Source organism: Siniperca chuatsi, linkage group LG24, assembly GCF_020085105.1.
Source record: "Siniperca chuatsi isolate FFG_IHB_CAS linkage group LG24, ASM2008510v1, whole genome shotgun sequence".
In the NCBI taxonomy this organism is placed as follows: Eukaryota; Metazoa; Chordata; class Actinopteri; order Centrarchiformes; family Sinipercidae; genus Siniperca; species Siniperca chuatsi.
The window spans coordinates 2,500,738-2,523,743 of NC_058065.1; the positions used below are offsets into that span (position 1 = coordinate 2,500,738).

Consider the following 23,006-nt stretch of genomic DNA (forward strand, 5'->3'; position numbering starts at 1 on the left):
GCGATGAGATAACTTCTGTTATGAATTGACGCTATATAAATGAAATTGAACTGAATTGACTACACAACCATGGTAGGGCTGATCTCATGCGACACTGAATCAGCCTACAGAAATGAGGTCTTGTCTCTGGTTGACTGGTGCCGTCTCTATAACTTGGAACTGGACGTCTCCAAAACTGAAGAGCTGGTGGTCGACTTTCGGAGAGATGGGAAGGCTCTCCTGCCACTGACCACCAATGGCCTGGAGGGGGAAAGAGTGGACAGCCTCAAGTTTCTCAGAACAACAATCACAAACACGTCAGCTCAGACGGTTTGGGGTGTCCAGAGACGGGATGCTGCAGTTCTACAGAGCTGCTGAATATCTTTGAGTTTCGGACTGTTGGTCGGACAAAACAAGACATTTGAAGACGTCACATTGACTAATTTATGAGAAAGAACTCCAATACAACAACATAAACAAGCACGAAGTTCAGAGCCATTAAACCGCGTAGTTTTCACTGTGTGGAGAAGAGTTTAAATTTCAAGTCCTTGTCTGAATTTACATTTCAGAGCTGAGATCGATCAGATCGCTCTGCATACATTTCCTCGCAGTTGAAATCAATTCTCTGTAAATTGCCCTCATTTAACATCGTGAAGTACAACCCAGACTGTGTGATGTTTATCTGAAGTAATTACGGGGAATTATTGTGGGAAGATTGATTGGTTATGTCTGAATCTTAATGGGGTCGCCACATGTGTGCAGATGTCAGAGGCGCACAGCTCCACTGGCTTTCATACAGACACTTTTTGGACCAAAGACTGGAGGCTAAAACCTTACGACAAAAAGTGTTTTCTTGAACTGTCATGCTCAAAGGAAGAATGAAACATGATTTTTCTACTTGACAGACACAAAAAAAACTTATTTCTTAGAATGTTTGTTTGTAATTGAGTTCTTAAGTTTTAGTTTCTTAAAACAAGTGAAAGAAACAAGTGAAAATGTATTTAAACTTGAAAGTTAAAGTTCATTCTTGGTGTATGGACTTTTTATTCCCTGGGCTTCACCTCTCAGGCTACATACAGGCTGCTCTACTCCATAACTGGTGGAAGTTTGTGCTAAAAAATGAACTACAACCTCTATATGTTTTGGGAAAATAATCATTTAATCTAATTAATTGTTATGCAGTTAAGAACAGTGGTCCTTTTAGGAAAACTGTTTATGCAAGATAACATTGATATATCGATATCAGTCTAATTTAGCGCAGGTGTTTGATACGTTTGCATATTTATAGAGATATCCCTGAAAAACTTGATTTTTTCTAAAGACACTTTTTTATTCGCCTCTTCTCCGACAGTTTAAAGCTACCAAAACAATACACATTTCAAATTCTTTTCTGACTTTTTCTGACAACTTTTATATTAAATAATTATTAATTTCTAATCATTAAGTTACAAAAACAATCCTATAGGCATCAATTGTATTTATGTCAGCTATTATATATAGTACAAACTCCATTGATATTTATAAATGTTCAGTACTGCATACTGATCAATTGTGAATGAACTCATTATGATGACAGATTATGAGTTATACAGTTTATCCCACATTTACTGCCATTTCATCTATAACTATAAGCCAATACATCAAGGTCAATGAGTTTTTATGTGATTATAAAGTCATGCAAAAACCATGGCAACCAGCACCAGTCATTACAGTAATCACACCAATTTTTACAACCTGCCAAGATTCACTAAGTGCCAGAAAATTCGAGAAACATAAATATCTCTGTACTGGGAGATTTATTTTACTTATTTAAAGAAAGTTAGGACTCAAATATTGACAGAAATGTGTCCAGTGTTTAATCAAACTTCCCCAACAAAAACTAAACCTCTTGATCTGAAGACTTTCTTTGCGGTTTGTGCCACATCGTGCCTCCATGATACTTTATTCAGTAATATCCTCTGCCAGGCTCTGTTTCCATCACTGAGAACAAATTGTTTACTGTATTAGCTGTGAATCAATCTTGAGCACTCAATGATAGGGTTGTTCTGTGTCCGTGGGGTTTGAGTGTCGGGAGGAGGCTGCGGCGGCATCCATCACGCCGGTCCCGGCTGGAGCCAAGCGAGCCGTCAGCTCTACACCTCCTCGCTGCTTCAACGCCTTGATCCTGAAATAGCGCGAGCAAATGACACGGGCCGATCCAAAGAAGACGACAAAGTGATGAGGCGAGGAGTGACTCGTTAGATTTCAGGAATCATTCTTCTAGATTGAGAGTATTTAGAGTCTCACAGGGGAGCGGAAGATGTCTTTGGATTAGATTTGAAGAGATGCGAAGTCAGGATGGAGGATGTGCAGCATTTATCACCTCTGTCACATTAAAACCAGGTATCTGTGGAGACCTTTGTGCGCCAGCTTTTTGAAATCATACAGTCGGTTTGAACAAGCAGCATTCAACCTTCAACAAATGAATGGCCACATAAATCTTCTAATGGGCAAATAACAGGATTTCAGTGGAGTTTTTATGGGCTCTCAGCTCCAAGCAGAGTGGTTCTTACTGAAGACGTAAATCTTTAAAACAGCTCACAAATATATAGTTTCATTCTTTAAAAAGGCTCAGTAATTGGCTGGTCACTGTAGTTTTAAACAAATGTTACTCAAACAGGAGGAAATAGTGCATTTGTTGGGGACTATTTTCAGCGGCGGATGAATCCACATGTGGTGCTCTAGTGAGTATTTGGAGCAGCAGGACGGTGTGTGTGTTCATGTTTTACGAAGATTGAGTTTTAGGACTCAAACATAAAGAGAAGTACCTCGATAAGATGGATATTTTTTTGCTTATTCAACTTATAATTGAAAGAAAAGTATGAAAAACTGCAGAAACAGAAAAGTCAAAACGAAGATGACAAACAGTCCTATCTTTGATGACTGATTGACAGACGATTTCTTGAAAATGAAGTTCAGAAACAGCCCCGCGATGAGTTTCTCATCCTCATGTTGCTCTCATTAAAAGTAATGAAAATCACCTGTTGACTCACCTGTGTGTACATAGTGTCGCGGTTCTCCAGCCCCAGACTGACGCCCAGGCTGAGCAGGAAGAGGGCTCTGTCCATCTCGCCGCTGTCGGACGCCAGCATCGACCTCCAGACGATGATCCGCACCTCGCCCAACTCGCTGGTCGCCTACATCAACAACTCGCGCTCCAGCTCGGCTGCCAGCAGCTCCTACGGACACCTGTCGGTCGGAGGACTCAGGTAACTCACCTGAAGAGATAACATGACCCAAACACAGTGCTCGTTTGTTGTTTTTCAACACACTCTGTAAAAATAAGTCATTTAGTTTCATATTCAGCTTTAAAAGAGTGATTTGTGATTAAATATTTACTTTGTTTCAATACAGATTTCTGAAAATAAGAAATTAAGTTGATTTAAACTGGAAATCAGATCTTTTTTTTTCTCCTTCCTTGTTTTCGTTTTTCCTGTCCAACATCCTTTCCACTCCAATATCCTTCCTTGCCTGCTTCTTCCTTTCCTTTCCTACCTCGATCATTTGTTTTCCAACTTCCCATTTCCTTCCCTGCTTTTTTTTTGCATACCTCGTACTTTGCTTCCTGCCACCTCCTTTCTTTCTCTTTTCTTTTACCTTCCCTTCCTCCTTATTTCCTTTTCTACCTCCTCATTTGATTCCCAATCACCTCTTTCCTTTACTACCTCCTTGTGTTGCTTTCAACCCCTTCATTTCTTTCCCCAACACAATATTTCCTTCCCTGCCATCTTGTTTCCTTCTTTCCTTCCTTCCATACCTTCTACATTCTTTCCGACTTTCACCTTTCCTTCTTTATTTCCCTTTTTTCTTGCCTGTCACCTCTGTTCCTTCGCTGTCTCCTGCCCACTCCCTTCTCTCCCGTACTTTCTATACCTCCTACTTTGCTTCCCTATCTCCCTTGTCTTTCTCTACCTCCCTTCTATGTCCAATGGCTTCTTCTTTCCTTCTCTACCTCCTCTTTAGGTTCCTTAACTCATAATTTCCTTTCCTCCTTCCTTCCTAATTTCTTTCCCTAACTCTTCTGTCCTTCCCTACTTACTACTTTCATTCCTACTTTCTCCTTTCCTTCTCTACTTCCCTTTTCCCTTCTCTGCCTCCTCATTTCTCCCATTTCATTAGTTGCTTTCTCATTTAATCCCAACCAATCCCAGTAAACACCTGTACAATATGCAGGGCCGATGTGAATCTGTTCGTCATGCTTTTCTTTTGCTCCTTGCAGCCCGTCCTTCCCCTTCCCACATCCCATCAACCCCATGGCCTACCAGCAGCTCCTCTCCCAGCAGCGGGGGCTCAGCGCCTTCGGCCACACTCCGCCTCTCATCCAGCCTCCGCCCACCTTCTCCAGCCGCCAGCCGGGCCTCGGCCTCTCCTCCCTGCCCACCTCCGCCCACAACAGCGACCTGCCGTCCAAGGTAAAAACACATGTTTAACGCTGCCTTTTTTTTTTTTGGCATTTAATCATATTCTTGTGCTCAAATCTTGAAGAATAACAAAAGAGTGTGCCGACACATGGAGGAGTTTCTTAAGACAAGTGAAAAAATCCACAAGTGAAGTAAGAATACATCATTTTGTTTCCGATGCAAATCAACTTTTCTCTAAAATCAAGCTGTGAATAAAAAAGGCAACAAATATTAATAAGATCATTTTACTTAATGTCTTAAGTTTTTCCTTTGAGTTTGTCCAAAATATTATTTTTAGTTGTGTTAACTTGCTCTATATGTTAAAGTATGTCAAATCTCTATTCTGTTCCCACTTACTGGTTTTGATTTCCATTTGAAATGGTTTTGAATGTGAGAACTACACAGTTTAAGTTGACCTGACATGAAACTGACAGATTTATCTAACTGCACTGAATTAATGATAAAAGAGAAGTTGATATAATATATACAGTAAGGCATTGTGAGATTTTACAGTGTAGACCTGCCTTATTCTTTCTTGTTTGTTGAAACAAGTTGATTTCTGTTGGAAACAGGTTGAAGTTATCTGACTTTTGTTATAGATGTTTACACTTGTAAATTAGCTTTTTAGGATTCAAAGACAGAAATGACTTGATCAGATGGATATATTTTGCAAAACACAGGAGTCTTAAATGAAAATAAGTGGAAATCTTTCTGTAAGTTTAACAATCGCCGGAGCATCTTGCATGGAAAATCGCCTTCTGCTTGTGTTGCTGGAACATTTACAGGTTCATGTTTATGTGGGAAAGAGGTTTTAAAATAATTTAGGTTGTGTACTTTACGCTCTCCGGATGAATCACCCCTCCCACTGTAATTTCTCTGTGGAGTTTGGCTGAAGGAAATTCCCCCTTTTTGCCCTCCAAGTATTTCTCGCTGGCAACTTATGAAACAACGATTTAGCCAAACCTGGAATTTTGCTGCTCCAGTTTCCAACTGTTTGTTCTCACAGTGGATTTTGTTTGCTATCATCCCTTTTGATGTCAGCGTTATGCCCCCCCCCCCTCCTTCTCGGTTACAGCGTACTGGTGTTTTGATTTGCGGTGGCTGCCTCAGCACATGTAATCAAGTGTGTACAGCGCCCCCTCGGAGGTAAACTCTCGGTGGGGGAGACGGTTTGGGGGGAGACCCATCAGTTCCCTACACCCACACAGTCCTAAACTTGGTTTTGCTCTCTCCCTGTCAGCTAGTCAAGTAATCAATGGCTCAGCCCGGAATTACAGATGTGTCTGAAAGGTCAACGAGGACATGGGAAGGCGGAGACTTCTACTATGCAAGCTGACTTTCATGAAATAATAAAATCAATTAGCAACCACCAAAGAAGGTCAAATAATGGCGTATGGGTCATTTGGAAGTACATTATCACTTGTGTGTTTTAGACTTTTTTTTTGTTTGATTTGGAGTGATTTCATTGATGATACTGCTTATTTGATTGGTTTGTTGGAAGTCACCTGGACTGATGCGGCTTTACTTTACTTTCTTTACATCAAGGACCTCAGTGGAAATAAGTCTAAATTCTGTGTCCACATTTAAGAAAATGTTTTAATCCTTCATTAAATTGAAGTCTATATGAATTGTTCCTCCTTCCTGAGGATTTTGATACTGAATCTTCTCTTCTTTCTTTCCTCAGAACCTCAGCGGTGACTCTGCAGTCAGCAGCACAGTTGACCCCATGATCACCAAAAGGTCAAAGGTCAAGATTGAAGCAGAGGGATTGAGGCCGTTGTCTCCTTGTTCACCGGTATGAACCCCCCCCCCACGTACATTACAGATTCAACATTTTTCACAAAGTAAGAATTCGTAGAAGAAAGTCTGCACTCAGTCCATCCTCACATAAATCAGTTTGTTTTTAAACAGTTTTTGCAGCGTCATTAATGCAGCAGGATCACATTTTTGCCTATAAGCCAACTACTTCATGAGAGATTTTCCAGCAAACGTGGATCAAATGTGACACTCGCACTGTAACAGTAAAGTATTTATTATATCAGCGTTATTCTTTTATAAAGCCTCTGAGGAGTTATACTGTTTCCATCCTTAAAATGACTCATTTCAAAAAAGCGACGTCTGACTTTGGAAGACGACCGATGGCGGAAAGTTCTGTCACTTTTTAAAGGAACACTAGTGAGTAACTAAAGATCGTAGTTGAGAAAATGTTTGTAATTCATATATGCAACGATAAACTTTCGGTGATTGTTTTTCTTTCCAAAATGAAATGATAGTCATATTGGAAATTACAGAAGTATTACAAATTTCTTTTGGCTCATAAAGAAACTGACACATTCAGAGTGAGCAACTTTTAAAAATTGGGGATATTTTTGGCAAGTGAGGACATTTTACAAAGTGAGGACATTTTACAAAGTGGGGACATTTTACAAAGTGGGGACTTTGGTGGAAAGTGAGGACTTTTTGGTAAATCTGGGAGGACTTTTTTTGGAAAGTTGTTTTGGAAAATGAGGACATTTTTGCAAATCAGCGAGAACTTTTTGGACATGTTTCTAAAGTCAGGGGAATTCTTAGAAAGCTTAGCTTTTTTTGGAAAGCGAGGACATTTTCGTTGTAAAGTCAGGATTGTTTTGGAAAGTTGGGATATTATTTGGAAAGAGATGACTTTTTGTAAAGTCAGAACATTTTTTGGAAACTGGACATTTTAAAGTCTGAACATTTTGGAAAGTGAAGCGAGTTTTGAGAAGCGAGGACGTTTCTGGAAAGCAAAGGAAACCTTTTGGACAATGAGGACATTTTTTGGAAAGTGGGGGCAGTTTTTAAAAAGTGTTGACCTCCTGTTTGTCTTTTCTCACCGTTCCCTCTGTGCGTCCCGATCCATGGCGTGACTCGCAGCCCCAGGGACCCGCAACCTCCTGTGACCCCCTTGTAAAACGAGTCTCGGGGTAAAGAAAAACTCCACATGATAAGAGCTTTGCATCCATTCGTTTGGTCGCTCCAGCCCCCTCTCTCTCCCGCTCCCTGGCCACTGTAAACTGTGCCAGAGCACTTCATTTTCATGAAATATTGGCCGGGCTTTATTGTCATCTGAGGAGCCTTTTTCTCTTTCTTTTGACAAATTTGCGGCTCCTCTCCGATAGCGAGGCAGGTTTGGGCTTGATGCATGGGGACGGCGGTGCACGCAGTCGTCTTGGGGCCACCAGAATTGATGAAGATAGCGTGCGTGGGGCAGAGACAAACATGCTGCAGTCAGCATGTTTTGTGTGTATGTATGTGTGTGTGTGTGTGTGTGTCTTTGTGTTGGTGGAGGCGTACAGGAAGCTGGGTGGGACAAGCTATGTGTCAGTTTCTGTCTTACACATGAATATGTGCTCTTGTACAACTGTCTTTATGAGGACAATTTGAGTTTTAGACATTTTAAAATGAGAACATTTCTGTCTTAGTAAAGACATTTTTGGAAAGTGAAGACATTTTTGGAAAGTTTGAACATTTTGGAAAATGAGGGGGGACATTTTGAAAAGTCAGGACACTTGGATAATCAGGACATCTTGGAAAATGAAGACATTTAAGTAATGACATGTAAGGAAAGCAAACATGTCTTTGGAAAGTTGGGATGGTATTTTGGAAAATTAGTTTGCAAAGTGAGGACATTTTTGAAAAGTAAGGACATTCTTCAAAGTCAGGACTTTTTTGGAAAGTGAGGACATAACATAAATCCAAAAATGTCCTCAATTTCTTTATAAGTGAGGACATTTTCTGAAAGTGAAAACATTTATAAAGTTGTCATTTTTTGAAAGTGAGGGACATTTTGGTAAACTTGGGACATTTTTCTTGGAGTGGCAACATTTTGAAAAGTGAGGACATTTTTGGAAGGTTAGGTCTTTTTTGGAAAGTGAGGACATATAAAGAAAGTGAGGACATTTTTGGAAGATAAGCACATTTTTAAGTGTGAGGACATTTTTTGAAAGTGAGGGACATTTTGGTAAACTTGGAACATTTTTGTTAGAGTAATAACATTTTGAAAAGTGAGGACATTTTGTCTGGTCCTTATTTCTTCAAAGTGGGTGCCCTCACAAGTACAGAAGCACAAACGTGTGTTTATTTCTTGCTGTCAGAAATCCACCTCTGACATTTTGCAGCACACCAGTAGAGCAGAGATTTCTGTATTTTTGGACTTTTTAAAGCAGTTTTAGCGGAACGGTTGCCACCTGTTGAAAAAGTGTCCTGACCCTGAAGTCTGACTTCGAGTGTGATCCCGCTCTGATCGTTTTTTATTGTTTGAAACTGAAACACAAAGATCACGTTTTGGGATGTTTGGTTCGTTTAGGTCCATGCTGCCTAATTACAAGTGAACCAGGAGTTGTAAACAGACGTCGCGTGTGTGTTTGTGGTGGAGGTTGTCAAAACAAATACGATTCCAACCTCTTTAACTTTACTGAAGCATGATGGACTTGTGTGCACTTTAATCTGTAATTTACAGTCTCTGGTGTTCATATCAGGTAAAACATATGAACAAACAGCTGAATATGACTCCTAACAGCTGTATTTTAGGCAGTAAACTGTTCCACATGTGGAAACATGCCCTTAGAAGAAGAAAAGTGTATCATATGGAAAGTCAACATGGAAAATGTATGAGAATTTTTTTTTTTTTTCAGTTCGTTTTAACCAATTCTCAGGGTTTTTCTATTTATTGTTTAGAATATTTAGATATTGTTTTGATCTGGGCTCCACAGAACCATCATGGCAGCTTGCTGGACTTGAAGGATGACGTGGACCGGGATGAATGTAAGCAGGAGCCCGAGGCCGTTTATGAGACCAACTGCCACTGGGAGGGCTGCAGCAAGGAGTACGACACGCAAGACCAGCTGGTCCATGTAAGTGTGTGTTTGTGAGTTTGTCTGTGACTGCATGACAGCAAATACACATTCGCACTATTTATCTTGGATAAGATTTAATCATCGTAAAATAACATATTATGACTTTGTTTGAATTTCCGTTTTGCAAAGATAACCGACAAAAACATTTACTAGCTTTTTCTGAAGCTTAAAACTGTTTCTGGCAGCTCTCAACAGCAAAGAAGCTCCACTTACTAGCATTTTCTAGTAAGTGGACTTTGAGTTAAGATTACTTCCTCAAACTACTGTTCCAAAAGACTGAACTCTGAGCCGACACTTGAGATACCTGGATAATGATAAGAAATCCACCTCTGAATTCTCCATTTACATGTAATTCTTGCAGATGCATGTTTTGAGTTTTCCAGCCGTCACAACAAGCAGAGTCTTGGTTAAAAGGGTTTTTAGCATTCCACACTTCCAGTGAAGCAAAGAGAGAAAAGAGGGTGCAGGGCGAGGGGATTAGTGGGGGTCTGGGGGGCTGCTTAGGGGGGGCTGCTGTCCGTCATTCATTAAACTTAGATTCTTCTTTCTGTCTGAAGAAAATCCCACACAAACCACCTCGGCGTCACCTCACCTCTGTGACTTTTAAAGCTGCTATGTGTGACATTTTTAAACATCAGTGTTTCATTGTCGACATAATTCTGATGCTTTGATGTGATTCCTGTAAACAAATGACTGTGGTCGAGATAACTGCCAGCAGTATTGTTAGAGCGCTATTGTTTTCTCCAAATTAAGGCCACATTTCTCATAAACTCCATCACTTCCTTTCCTCTCCTTGGCAGAGCTCCACTGGTTTTCTCTTTAGGTTTAAGGATGAACATGACATGTTAGGAATCATTTTTCCATCGACCTTTCAAAGGTTGTTTTTTTGTCACCAGACCCCCTAAAAGATTTAGGGGGTGTTTGTTTTGGAAAAACAGCACCCTCTCCTTATTGTGTTGTAAAGCGATGCAAAATGCTGAGTAGAAAGTAATAGAGGTTGCCAGGTTTGGTACCATTGTGCCTCTGTAGAGACAAAAACCAAAACCTGTGCTCACAGACCGTATCTGCAACCTGCAATATAGCCGGAGACGATGCACAGAAGTGCTGGGCGGACGAATACGCTGTTATTTGCCAAGAAATAGTTCCAGCAAGTGACTCCCCCTAAAACCATTAACTGTGTTTTTCACATTTCTGTGCACAGAGTAAAAAAAAGAGAGATAGAATGCATTAAGTGAGCTTTAGAGGTGTTGGTTGGTGGGTTTTGTTTGTTTACTTTGGACAGAGCCAGGCTAACTGTGTCCTACTGTTTCCAGTCTTTATGCTAAGCTAAGCGAAACAGGTCCTAAGTCCAGCTCTGTACTTGACACACAGACATGAGAGTGATATCCATCTGAACATCTCACTCTCGGAAATATTGAAGAATTCCTTTAAAAATAGGGGTTTTAGGACACAATCATAGACAGAAATGACATGATAAGATTATTTTTGCAGTACAGGTATGTAATGTTTTATACCAAGAGAAACCAAAGAGGTAGACTAGAGAGGAAAATGATTTAAGTGCTGTATATACTTAAAGAGAAAAATGTATATATTTGTGTATATATATATATATATATATATATATATATATATATATATATATATATATATATATATATATATATATATATATATACATATATATATATACACACACACATATATATATATATATATATACACATATATATATATATATATATATATATATATACATATATATATATATATATATACATGTATTTTTGTATATAATTGAGTCCTAAAGTCCTTATTTTTAGTGACAAAGTGACAAAGAAGTGTATGTAGCTCAAGTGAAACAAGATGCAGACACTTGCTTTAAGAAAATAAAGATATTACCGACCAAAATGACTGAAAAACTGAGCTTTTTACATTGTGGGAGAATATTTGGATTTCACTCTTAAACCCGACTCTCATTTGGACTGATATAAAGAATCTATGCGGTCCTAATTAATGGGACTGTAACACTTTTCTCTGCTGCAGCCTTCCTTTGAGATTTACACTGATAAGATGGATATCTACAGAAAAACATGAGAGCCTCTTAGTGGACAACTCTCTCCAGAAAACCACTCATTTCTCTGTGCATGTGTGTCCCACAGCACATCAATAATGACCACATCCACGGAGAGAAGAAGGAGTTTGTGTGCCGCTGGGAGGACTGTTCGCGGGAGCAGAAGCCCTTCAAAGCTCAGTACATGCTGGTGGTTCACATGCGCCGACACACAGGGGAGAAACCACACAAGTGCACGGTGGGTAACGGATGGCCTCGGCACCCCCCCGGTCCCCGACGGGCCCCTGGAGGGCGGCAGCTCACACTCTTTAAACACTGGCAACCGAACATGTTTCTGCACACATCTAGTTTTTTCACAGATACTGTAGGTGAAACACACACAAACACACACCCCTGGGATGGCAGGATTGAAGATTTCTTTCTTCTTCTACTCATTGCAGATTATATAAATACATTAATCTTACAGCAACTATTTCATCTGTGGTTTTGGTTGTGAAAACATCAATAAGTATTAAAATACCTCAAGGCCAAGAGGTTAAAAATACTTGTACTACTGCATATTTTTTATTGAATTTTTTATGTTAAAATTGAAGAGTTCACCTCCAAAATGACTCACGTGATCAGCATTTGTCAATAGATTTATCAACAACAGGTTAATTTATGTTTATAAATGTCACAATGAAAGACTAAAACTGGAGCAAATGTGAAAATTTGCTAAATAATCACAAACCCATGGATTCAAAAAACTAAATAAGAAGTAAAACTAATGCTCATTATTTTCAATCTCAGTATTCTTTATTCTGGAGCTTTAAACCGCATCACATGGTCTTCATCACTGGAAGGAGTTTGCTCAGTTGTCATGGAGATTGATCTGTTGACATACAAACTAGGTATCTGTCATGAAGTCTTGTCTGTGTGGGCTTACAAGTTAAACTTGAGGTATTAAAGGTGCTATTAATAAACTCATAAGAGCTGAGTTGGTATTTTAACAGATTCATCTCCATGACAAACTGAATGTTGAAAATTGTCTAAAAAAAAATCACTTAGATCAAAGCAAAGTCTATAGAGGTTTTCAGTTTTCACATAATCCAGCTGCCATGGACTAGATCAAACCAGGACTTGTAGCAGCCAATCTAAGTTAAGTCACCATAAGCTGCTGGTCATACCAGACCAAGGAGCTACAAAACCCCTGAGTATATTGAATTGAGCAAAAGTGTTTTTCTTTTTTGCTCATTAATTCAACTTATCATTTGTAAGAACATGTAAAATATTGTGTCACAAAACAAACATAATAGCAAAAACATTCATGACAAATGGTCAAACTCAGATGCCAAAACAGACTAACGTTGCCTGTTTTCTCTTCTGTTCCTCTGCAGTTCGAGGGCTGCTCTAAGGCCTACTCCCGTCTGGAGAATCTCAAAACTCATCTGCGCTCGCACACCGGCGAGAAACCTTACGTCTGCGAGCACGAAGGCTGCAACAAAGCCTTCTCCAACGCCTCGGACCGAGCCAAACACCAGAACCGGACACACTCCAACGAGGTACACAACAAGACTTTTGCCCTCTCACAGCTCTCCAACACCGTCCTTCCTCACACACTGAAACTTCACACACACTCCCTTATAGACAGCTCCATAAGAATTTCTCTGTACGAGCTGACAGATGTGGTCAAAATGAAACACTGCAGTGAGCGACAGGAGTTCAACTTCGACTTCAAATGTTCTTTGTCAAGATAATTTCATGTCAGGCAGCACAGGAGGATAATTTCCCTCCTGTTTCCAGTCTGCACGTCTGCCTCCGTACAGGTGTGGACGTCTGTGTTTGTGTGTTGCTTTAGTACCCCTGTGTATGTCTGCAGACGGTTGTGAGTAAATAATGAGGTGTAGACATAATGAGCACGACGGCTCACAATGCATTAGGGCGAATCATGCTTGCCGCCCCCCCTTCCGCCCTGCCGCGGGGGACCACCTGCAGACGGTGAATAGAAAATGAAACCTGGAAGCGTTACAGAAACCTGGCTGCTTATCCATCAGTGGGGCTGCAGAGTGGGAATTCACACACTGAGGGCTCTCATACCACACACACACACACACACACACACACACACACACACACACACACACACACACATATACAGTGGTGTGAAAAAGTGTTTGCCCCCTTCCTGATTTCTTTTTTTTTTTTGCATGTTTGTCACATTTAAAGAGACTGGGCAAAAACAGCCCCAGACCATCACACTACCACCACCATATTTTACTGTTGGTATGCTGTTCTTTTTCTGAAATGCGGTGCTACTTTTACACCAGATGTAACGGGACACACACCTTCCCAAAAAGTTAAACTTTTGTCTCGTCAGTCCACAGAGTATTTTCCCAAAAGTCTTGGAGAAAATCAAGATGTTATGTGGCAAAAATGAGACGAGCCTTTTGCTCAGCATTGGTTTTCGTCATGGAACTCTGCCATGCAGGCCATTTTTGCCCAGTCTCTTTCTTATGGTGGAGTCATGAACACTGACCTTAACTGAGGCAAGTGAGGCCTGCAGCTCTTTGGATGTTGTCGTGGGGTCTCTGAATGGCTGAAGAAGAACAAAATGAAGACTTTGGAGTGGCCTAGTAAAAGTCCTGACCTGAATCCTATTGAGATGCTGTGGCATGACCTTAAAAAGCAGTTCATGCTCAAAAACCCTCCAATGTGGCTGAATTACAACAATTCTGCAAAGATGAGTGGGCCAAAATTCCTCCACAGCGCTGTAAAAGACTCATCGCAAGTTATTGCAAACTCTTGATTGCAGTTGTTGCTGCTAAGGGTGGAGCAACCAGTTATTAGGTTTAGGGGGGCAGTCACTTTTTCCACACAGGGCCATGTAGGTTTGGATTTAGTTTTCCCTTAATAATAACAACCTTCATTTAAAAACTGCATTTTGTGTTTACTTGTGTTATCTTTGACTAATATTTAAATTTGTTTGATGATCTGAAACATTTAAGTGTGACAAACATGCAAAAAAAATAAGAAATCAGGAAGGGGGCAAACACTTTTTCACACCACTGTACATGTGCACATATACAAGCAACTGTACGCCAGCATTTACTGTATGCAGACCAAATCTAACTCAATGAAATGAAAACAATACTCTAACAATAAAGCGTCCTAAAACCAGTCCACAATAAGGACAAAGATGCCCATCACAACTTCCCACAGCAAAAGATCTGATCTTCCAGTTGGTATTTTGTTTAGTTTTTCCATAACTGATCAGTAGTGACTTAAGTATCCGTCCCGTCTACGTCATTTTTCAGTCAACGCAGAAGCTGGGGTAGCGGTTGCTAGAAGCAGTAAATGTTTTTCTCAACGATCAAAGAATTCAAGAGTTACGTCATTATTTTTCTCTCACTCTTTAGGAAAATGACATCCACATTCTTAATTACAAAGCTCTGACTGATTGTTTCTCCAGCTGACACAAACAGTCGTCAGTCAATGGGCACAACACCAGACAAACTTTAGATCAAATCTGAGATGTGGTTGGTAATTTTTCTACACAGCTCAACTGTGATTAAAAGCTGTTTTATCACCAGTAAAAGTAACAAGAAATTACGACGTTCTTACTTTGGACTGTTTGCACCAACCACGGACACAAGGAAGTGATGCTTTAAAGCCTATGTGTAGAATGCATTTGATTTTTGCATCCAATTATTCTCATGTTTTTTCAGCCCTTCATTCCCAGTTTCCCAAGTGTTGCTTATAGTAGCGTGCATTACGTCTACTACAGTATCCTTTCCGATACTAGCACTAAGACAGACACTTTTAAATCCCACACTTAGGGCTTTAAAATGTTGTGCCTTGACCAGAGATCATTTTGAAACAGCAGATCTGACTCTCTCACATATATCCTTATTTAAGCTGCTAAAGTTTATTTCAACTTAGAGTCCTTGTCGCTCACAAAGCCTCAAATATAAGTTTAAATTGACACAGGAATTCTCTCTATGGTAAATATCAAGTAGCTAGCACAACTTTAATCAATATCTGTATATTTCTTTGTATCTGTAGAAACCCTACGTATGTAAGATCCCCGGTTGTACCAAGCGCTACACAGATCCCAGCTCTCTCAGGAAGCATGTGAAGACGGTCCATGGCCCCGAGGCCCACGTCACCAAGAAACAGCGCAGCGACCTGCCGCCGAGGCCGCCGGCGCCCAGGGAGAACGGCGAAAACGAGACGGGTAACAGAGAGAGAATCCAGAGGGAAGACAAGATATCAAACAACAGCTCCCCCAGAGGCATGGAGGACTACCTGCACGTCAAATCCATCAAGACTGAAAGCTCTGTGGTAAGATCTTTAAAAAATAAGTTCATTTCAAGACAGCAAAAAGCAGATTTTCCAGGAATAAAATTAACTTGTTTGCCAATAAATGATCATATAGATTTTTTATATACTGTGCAAAAAAAAACCTTTTGCAACAGACATGTTGCAACAGACACTAGAGAACATAGATACACAAATCAAAAATATATTGAATACACTAAACCAACCTGCAGTATATCCAGTGTTGCGTGACTATTCCTACTGCTAACTTTATTAAATTACTGCAGCTATAAAGGGGACAAAATTACAGGGCAATTAATAGAGTTTTTGTGTGTACATTTCTGCACACTAACACTATACTATACTGCCTTTTATTCTGTCAACTACAGTATTAACATTCCTCTTTGTTAATAGAGTATTGAGTCCATCAATCCTGCAAATAACAACCGCACGCCTCTTTATCCTAACCTGCTTGCTATTTGATTGTCTTCATTTCTCTCCCTTTTCTGACTTTCCTTATGGACAGACCTTGCTAAGGTGAGCTCACCTATGGCTTATTATGCTATCTTTCACCATTTTACAGTACGCCATCTTTCAACATCTTTTGCCATTTTATTCCGTCATATAATTATCAACCATAAAGTCATAAAGTGGAATTAAGACTGGTGTTTTATTGAAGCAGCATGCTTTGGTTTTTTTATGGGGGGGGGGATCCATTCCCTTTCTTGTGTTCAACACAAGATAATGACCATCAGAAAAAACTGACACCTTCTTGCAGAAAATAAACGCTGACCGAAAAACACAGCTCTTTGTGGGCAGCTACAGAAACTACTAGCCATCCTGACACATTTGCTTACAATAAATTACATTCTTATCCATTAAGGAATAAAATCATGTTTACTTATGAACTGCTGACTTGTGTATTTAAGGTGTCAGTTATTGCTTAAAATGCAGATACTGTATAACATTTTGGAATCAAACTGTTCTTGTATGAACTCACTTTTTCATTTCATCATCAGCTGCAGCAGGATTTTGTTTCCTATAATACACTCACACTGCATGTCATCTATGATACCATGTACATCACTTTTCCTTTACACAGGCAGTTTAAACCTACAGTGGAGACCTATCAAACACACGCCAGAGAGCCCGAACATGATAAAAGCCACTCCAGGATTAATATTCAAACATTGGGAATTGGTTTTGGCGCTCTGTGCAAACAGAGCCAACTATCAAGCTGTGATCAAGCTTTTTAGCAGCAAATATATTACAGTCTGCGAGGAAACCGAGGCTGGTTAGCGCCAATTCAAAGAGATACATATTACTGTTATTGTCCTAAGGAAGAGATAAGGGGGATTATTCATAATGTTGAACCATGTATAACAAATTAACTCCCGTTTACACCAGCAAATGGAAATAAAATATTAAGAAAATGTCAAATCATGAGCCTGACATCTTTAAGTCCTGAGGTGAAATATAAGTAATATTAGCCAGAGGGACATCTGTTAAAATGAATTAAAATTGTATGTCTTTGTTAAAAAATATTAGAAAACACATTAGTAGAACTTCAATTATCAGAACAATGATTTCAAAGTGTAAGCTGAATGGTACTTCTTGGCTTTGTTTATTCTTTCCCACTTGTGTACATGATGAAACTAAGAAATAAAAAAATCAAAGTTCAGGTGAAAGAGGCTTTTTACTGTAAATCTAACTGAAACAAGTCAGTGTGACAAGCAAAGCTTCTTGCTCACCTAAATGTTCTAAAAAGCCTCCACCATCAGAGTTCAGTTTTTGAAGAAACATGATCACATCTTGTGATGATTGGCTCGGCACTCTGGCTCGGGCTCAAGCAGTCTTTCATCCTGCCCATTTCTAATTCACAGACAGACTAAGACAGTCTGTAATCTGTGGTGCACCCCCACCTCTTCACCGCATCCCAAAAAACACTCATTATTTACAATTAAGCTGGGGGAGGATAAAAGATTCAATGATTTACTGTTCTTCGTGCCATGTTAACCACTGTTCCACTTTTGTTCTGTAAGTTGTTTTTTTTTTTTAGGACAGTTGTGTCTTTTCTGCTTCTCTCATGCTTTTTTAACTTATCCTCTCTTTTCTCTTTTTCTCTTTCTTTCGGCATTTCCTCCATCGCTCTCTCTCTTTCCTCTTGCTCTTGCCATCTCCCCGATCCATTCCTCTTTCTAGATGTATCAGTCCAGCCCTGGCGGTCAGTCATCATGTAGCAGCGAACCATCACCACTTGGCAGTGCCACCAACAATGACAGTGGAGTAGAAATGGCGGCGCACAGCGGGGGAAGCCTGGGGGACCTCACCACCCTTGACGACCTGCCCTTCGTGGAGTCCTTGGGCTGTGAAGATTCCACCGGCGGGGTCGCGGTGGTCGGTCTCCACTTCCGAAAGCAGCTCGGCACCAGTCAGCGCCTGGAGCATCTGAAGAAGGAGAAGCTGAAGACAGTGAGGGACTCGTGTCGGTGGGCCAGCAACCCAACACCCCCAGTCCTCGGCACCAAGCTCCCACCCATACCAGCAAGCGGTGAGTAGAAAGAAAGGCAGGATTTTTCTGACTATGGTTAGATTAAAGCTGCATTAATTGATTTTTTTTTGACCACATGAGCAGAAGAACTCAATAACAAGCTCCCAATACAACAAGCCACCCAATATTCTCATTTTAGCGCTGGTTTGGTTTCCACCAACTCCTGAAAAAAATATCTGACTCTTTAGCTACTAGAAGTTCCACTTTGTCCACCAGCTAGTTGCTAAAATTGTCTGTCTGCCGTTTAATGGTAACATAGATTGGGTTTATCAGAGCTTGATTGCTGAAAACAGTAGCCTGCTGCTGGAAATTAAGTTAATGAGTGTGCTGAGACTGAAGGCTAAAATGCTGAGACTAAAAAGATCCAAAGAGCTGCCGAGTTGGTAAAAAGCCAAGTGTCCAACATTTTCATCTGTTCATTCACAGGATCCCTCCTGGAAAGTCCAAGTATGGGTGGTGGTCCGGTGTCCTTCCCTGGTTACGTCTTGGGTGATCTGAGCTCTGGTAAAATGACTCTGTTGGAAAACCTTTCAGAGCGCCGTGACAGCACCTCCAGTACCCTGAGCTCAGTTTACACCCTCAGCCGCCGCTCCTCAGGCATCTCCCCTTGCTACTCTAGTCGGCGCTCCAGCCAGGCCTCGCAGTTCGGTGCCAACCGCCCCAGCAACCTTAGCTCTGCTGACTCCTACGACCCCATCTCTGCTGACATCTCACGGCGCTCCAGTCAGGCCAGCCAGTGTGGGGGAAGCAGCGGAGGAGCAGGAGGGTGTGGAGGAGGGGGCCCCCTCAGCTTGACCCCAGCCCAGCACTACCGCCTCAAGGCGAAATACGCTGCTGCCACTGGAGGTGCACCGCCTACGCCTCTTCCATACATGGACCAAATGTGTCTGAAGACCCACACAGCCCTGTATGGGGACTCCCAGGAAACCTCCACCACCAATAAAGGCCTGCTTTCCAGGCAGTACAGCAGCTACACCACGCGGAGCCTGATGCCCCATGAGGTCCCGTCTAACATCCCCCGCCGAGCCAGTGACCCTGTGAGACGTGTGGCCACAGATTATGTCAGCCGGCCACAAATGCAACGCTACAACAGCATGGGCACACTGAGTGGAGGGGTGACCATGCAGCCCCATCCGCCTCCAGCAGCAGATCGCCAGCAAGGCTGCCTGCGATCAGATGGTAGTCTCCACCGTTACCCTTACAGCCTGCGACCGCCCAGCATTTTGGAGAACGTCACCATGGAGATGATAACGAGTGACATAAGTGACCCTAAGGAAGACCTGATGCTGCCTGACCTCAGCACTGACAACAGAGACTCAACCAACAGAGTGTCAACCATTCAACAAGATTTCCAAGGAAACCCCAATTTCCAGCAGCAGTCGTACTATCAGAGAAGGATGGCTGTCGTGAATACCAAGGTCTCTTTGGGACATATGGATGCCAGCCAGCACTACTCCAAACTACAGGTCAGAGGGAACCTGGCTGTCCTCCAGCAAAACCAGAACTTTGGATCTTTTCACAACAATCTCAGCTGCAACCAGCAGATGATTCAAAACTTCATTAAGACAACGCAGCAGAGATGCAAACAGCTGAATACTGAACCAGGAGCAAACTGCTTCCAGCAGCAGAGATTTCAGCAGTCGTCAAATCTCAATGAAGCAATTAGCTCTCAGTACAGGTTCAACGAAGACATCAGTCCATATGATAAGAATGGTAACAACACTGACCCACCTTGTAATAACACAACAGCAGTCAGTGGGAGAATACTAAGCCCCACATGCAAACAGGAGCCAGATGACATGGACACTGTTGACATGCACTTTGCTGATGCTGGATTTCAGCCTGTGCAAGTTAAAATTGAAGACCGTGATGGATCAATCATGATTTCAGATCAGCAGAACTGTAACATGACCACCCAGAATCCCTTGCAAACTGGGAATCAGAGCCATCTCCAGCCAAGGCCACCAACAGAACCTAAATCTCTAAACAGGCACCATTCAGGGCACCCAAGTAATGCTAACCCGGATGTTGCTTCCAAATTACCCAGTAATGGAGTTTTAGGACTTCATTGCAGTGACAACTCTGATGACAATGCCATGTACTACACAGGGCAGATTCAAGTATTTGAGCCCAACGGGAACTTGGACCACCATGTTTCTCCTGTGGTGAATGTACCTCCTTTTGAAAATGATGCAGTGTCTTCCAGTTCAGGAAACAACCAGGCGTCAAGGACTGTAGACTGTAATGCAGCACTGGAGCAGGCACAGATAGACTTTGACAGCATGCTGGACGATGGGGATCACTCCAGCCTCATGTCGGGAACCTTGAGTCCAGGTCTGCTCCAGAGCTTTTCCCAGAGTTCCTCTCGCCTGACAACGCCCAGGAACTCGGTCACGTTGCCCTCGGTGCCGGTGGCAACGGGGAACATGGCCATCGGGGACATGAGCTCATTGCTGACTGCTCTGGCAGAAGAGAACAAGTTCCTCAACTTGATGTCTTAGCCACATGTCATAGCAAACTTTTTCCTCCGACATAAACATATTTGCAGAATCTTTGAACTCCTGATGCACAATAAACATTCAACCAACTTAAAATTGATGTGATTGTGTGCCAAAAAGCCTCTGCAGTGTGTGGCTCTTCTTTTTTTGTACAGTCTCATTTGTTAATTATTTAAAATGGCAACTTTCTATCTTTTTGAAAAGCCATATTTTTTTTTTTTGCCTTAGGTAGTAAATATGATGTAAACAACAGAATTCCTTCAGTTGTTGTACAGGTCTGCAGTAAGATCAGTTTACTAAGTGCCTGGCTCAGCCAAAACATATGCATGTTGTGCATATGTTTACATTTAAAAAGGTGCAAATGTAACCAGGTAACTATCTGATACCTACATATTTGGAATGTACCATCACCACCAACTTGTTTTACACTGTAAATTACTTGATCTGAAGTTTATTCTATATCAAGTTGCTCATTTCTGAAAAAACAGTTTGATCATAACATTTTTTTTCTCCATCATCAGAGCATTTCAAGTTTACAGTCACTGTCCTCAGTGAGCCATTATTTGATTGCTGCAATGCTGTTGAGATTAACTGTGACATCTCAGTGTCAGGCATCAGAGACTTGATTTGTGACTGAATTATGAAACCATGCATACATTGGTTGTGCTCTTGCAGTGAGAAGATTCAGAAGACATCTAAGAAATCAAACTTTTTTCTTTTGTACATTGTTGAACCAGTTTGTTGTGCTGGTTAAGTGTAAATATCATTTGTACATTTTTAAGAAATACAATATTGACATTGATTTTTTTAAACAAATACTGTTTGTGTTGTCCTTCATACCGATTTTTTTGAGGTTTTGCCAGTCCAGATTGTCCAGAACAGGATCAGAAAGGTTTGACGACAAATCTTTCAAAATGAAGAATTAAATATGTTGTTTGTTATTGCCTTTAAAACCCCAAGTGAGAGTTTTCTGATCTTGTGTCTCTATCGTCAGGACATCATTTGTTAGTACCTTCCAAAACTGTAACAAATCATAATGATTCATATGATTGTTTCCTGTTCTGCCACCCCTATGGTTAAGGTTTGACTAGGTTTAGACAACTAAACTAATTGGTTAGGGAAAGATCATGGTTTGAGTTACAAAACAACTTTGTTAAGGTTATGGAGCCTTTGTCATGATGGTTAAAATAAAAACAACTTGGTTAAGCTTGGTTAAGCTAGGGAATGATCCTGGTCATGGTAAAATAAAGTCAACATTGACTGTTGGTAGGAAATAGGAAACGCACTACAGTCTTCTGTGTAAAAATCACAGTTTGTCGACCTATGTCTTCATCCCAACCTCCTCCCTACAAGGTTTTGCAGCACTATAACAAAGCTACGTCATGCTACTTCCTCCTAATTCACATGGCCATGAGAGGTTGTTGACAGTTAGATGTAAACATATTGTATGTCTAGAGCTACAACGATTAGTCGATCACCAGAAAAGTAACCAGCAACTATTTTGATAATCAGTTAATCATTTGTCAAGCAGAAATGCCAAACATTTAACAGTTCCAGTTTCTAAATTGTGAGGATTTGCTGCTTTTCCTTCTCATGCACGATAGTAAATTGAGTATCTTTGGGTTTTAGACTGTTGGTTGGACAAAACTAGAAAATTGCGAAAAATATTTTTAACTGGTTTTTGATGTTTTGGAGACCAAACAATACACTGATTCATCAAGAACATAATCATCCAATTAATCACTGATGAAAATAATTGTTAGTTGCAGCCCTACATACATATATGTCTTTTATTTAGACATTTGAACAAATGACGGATGTCATTTCAGTTGCAAAGTCTTTCAATTTGACAGCTAACTGCTTAAAATGAAAAAATACATTTATTCTATATTCAATAGCTTTATGTAAACAAAATCTGGCTCTGGAAAGGAGACTGCTCTGGTACTAGTAACTCAGCTGTTAACTCAGCCGCGGTCTGTTTTCCTTTTCATGTGCTGTCATCTCCTGCTTCTTGTTGTAACAGAGTAAATATTATTATTCATCAGTCCGTCCCTTGATTGCTTTCTGTAGAAGGAGAAGTGTTGATCGCTTCAATAATTCAACAACAAAACTTTTGTCTTTGAACCCACGTTCCTGCACCCTTTGCCGACAACGCACTTTCCTCATGTCAGACTGAGGCACCACACATTCTTAAGACGTTGCACGACCTCTTTCAAGGCGGCTTTGAAATAACTTCCCCTGACCTCGTCTTACCTCGCCGGCAAGAGCAGGCTTGACATAATGTAAATTCTCACTCGG

General features: G+C 40.9%; 1 protein-coding gene and 1 long non-coding RNA gene across 3 annotated transcripts in view; one reads left to right on the plus strand and one right to left on the minus strand.

Annotated features, from left to right (window-relative positions):
- The window catches only part of LOC122872039, a 170,545-nt gene extending 167,405 nt beyond the window's left edge, over nt 1-3,140 (minus strand). The window contains exon 1 of the long non-coding RNA XR_006376998.1: nt 3,012-3,140. This is a non-coding gene — a long non-coding RNA (uncharacterized LOC122872039). The remainder of the gene's footprint in view (nt 1-3,011) is intronic.
- Nucleotides 1-21,524, plus strand: part of LOC122872035 (zinc finger protein GLI4-like) — an 88,510-nt gene extending 66,986 nt beyond the window's left edge. For both annotated transcript variants that reach the window (XM_044187672.1, XM_044187671.1), the window contains 9 exons: nt 3,026-3,227; nt 4,238-4,430; nt 6,103-6,213; nt 9,149-9,289; nt 11,452-11,601; nt 12,740-12,904; nt 15,405-15,683; nt 17,862-18,210; nt 18,637-21,524. In XM_044187672.1, the coding sequence (XP_044043607.1) occupies nt 3,026-3,227; nt 4,238-4,430; nt 6,103-6,213; nt 9,149-9,289; nt 11,452-11,601; nt 12,740-12,904; nt 15,405-15,683; nt 17,862-18,210; nt 18,637-20,711 (3,665 nt within the window). In that variant the 3' untranslated portion in view covers nt 20,712-21,524. The remainder of the gene's footprint in view (nt 1-3,025; nt 3,228-4,237; nt 4,431-6,102; nt 6,214-9,148; nt 9,290-11,451; nt 11,602-12,739; nt 12,905-15,404; nt 15,684-17,861; nt 18,211-18,636) is intronic.
- Nucleotides 21,525-23,006: the final 1,482 nt, after the last annotated feature.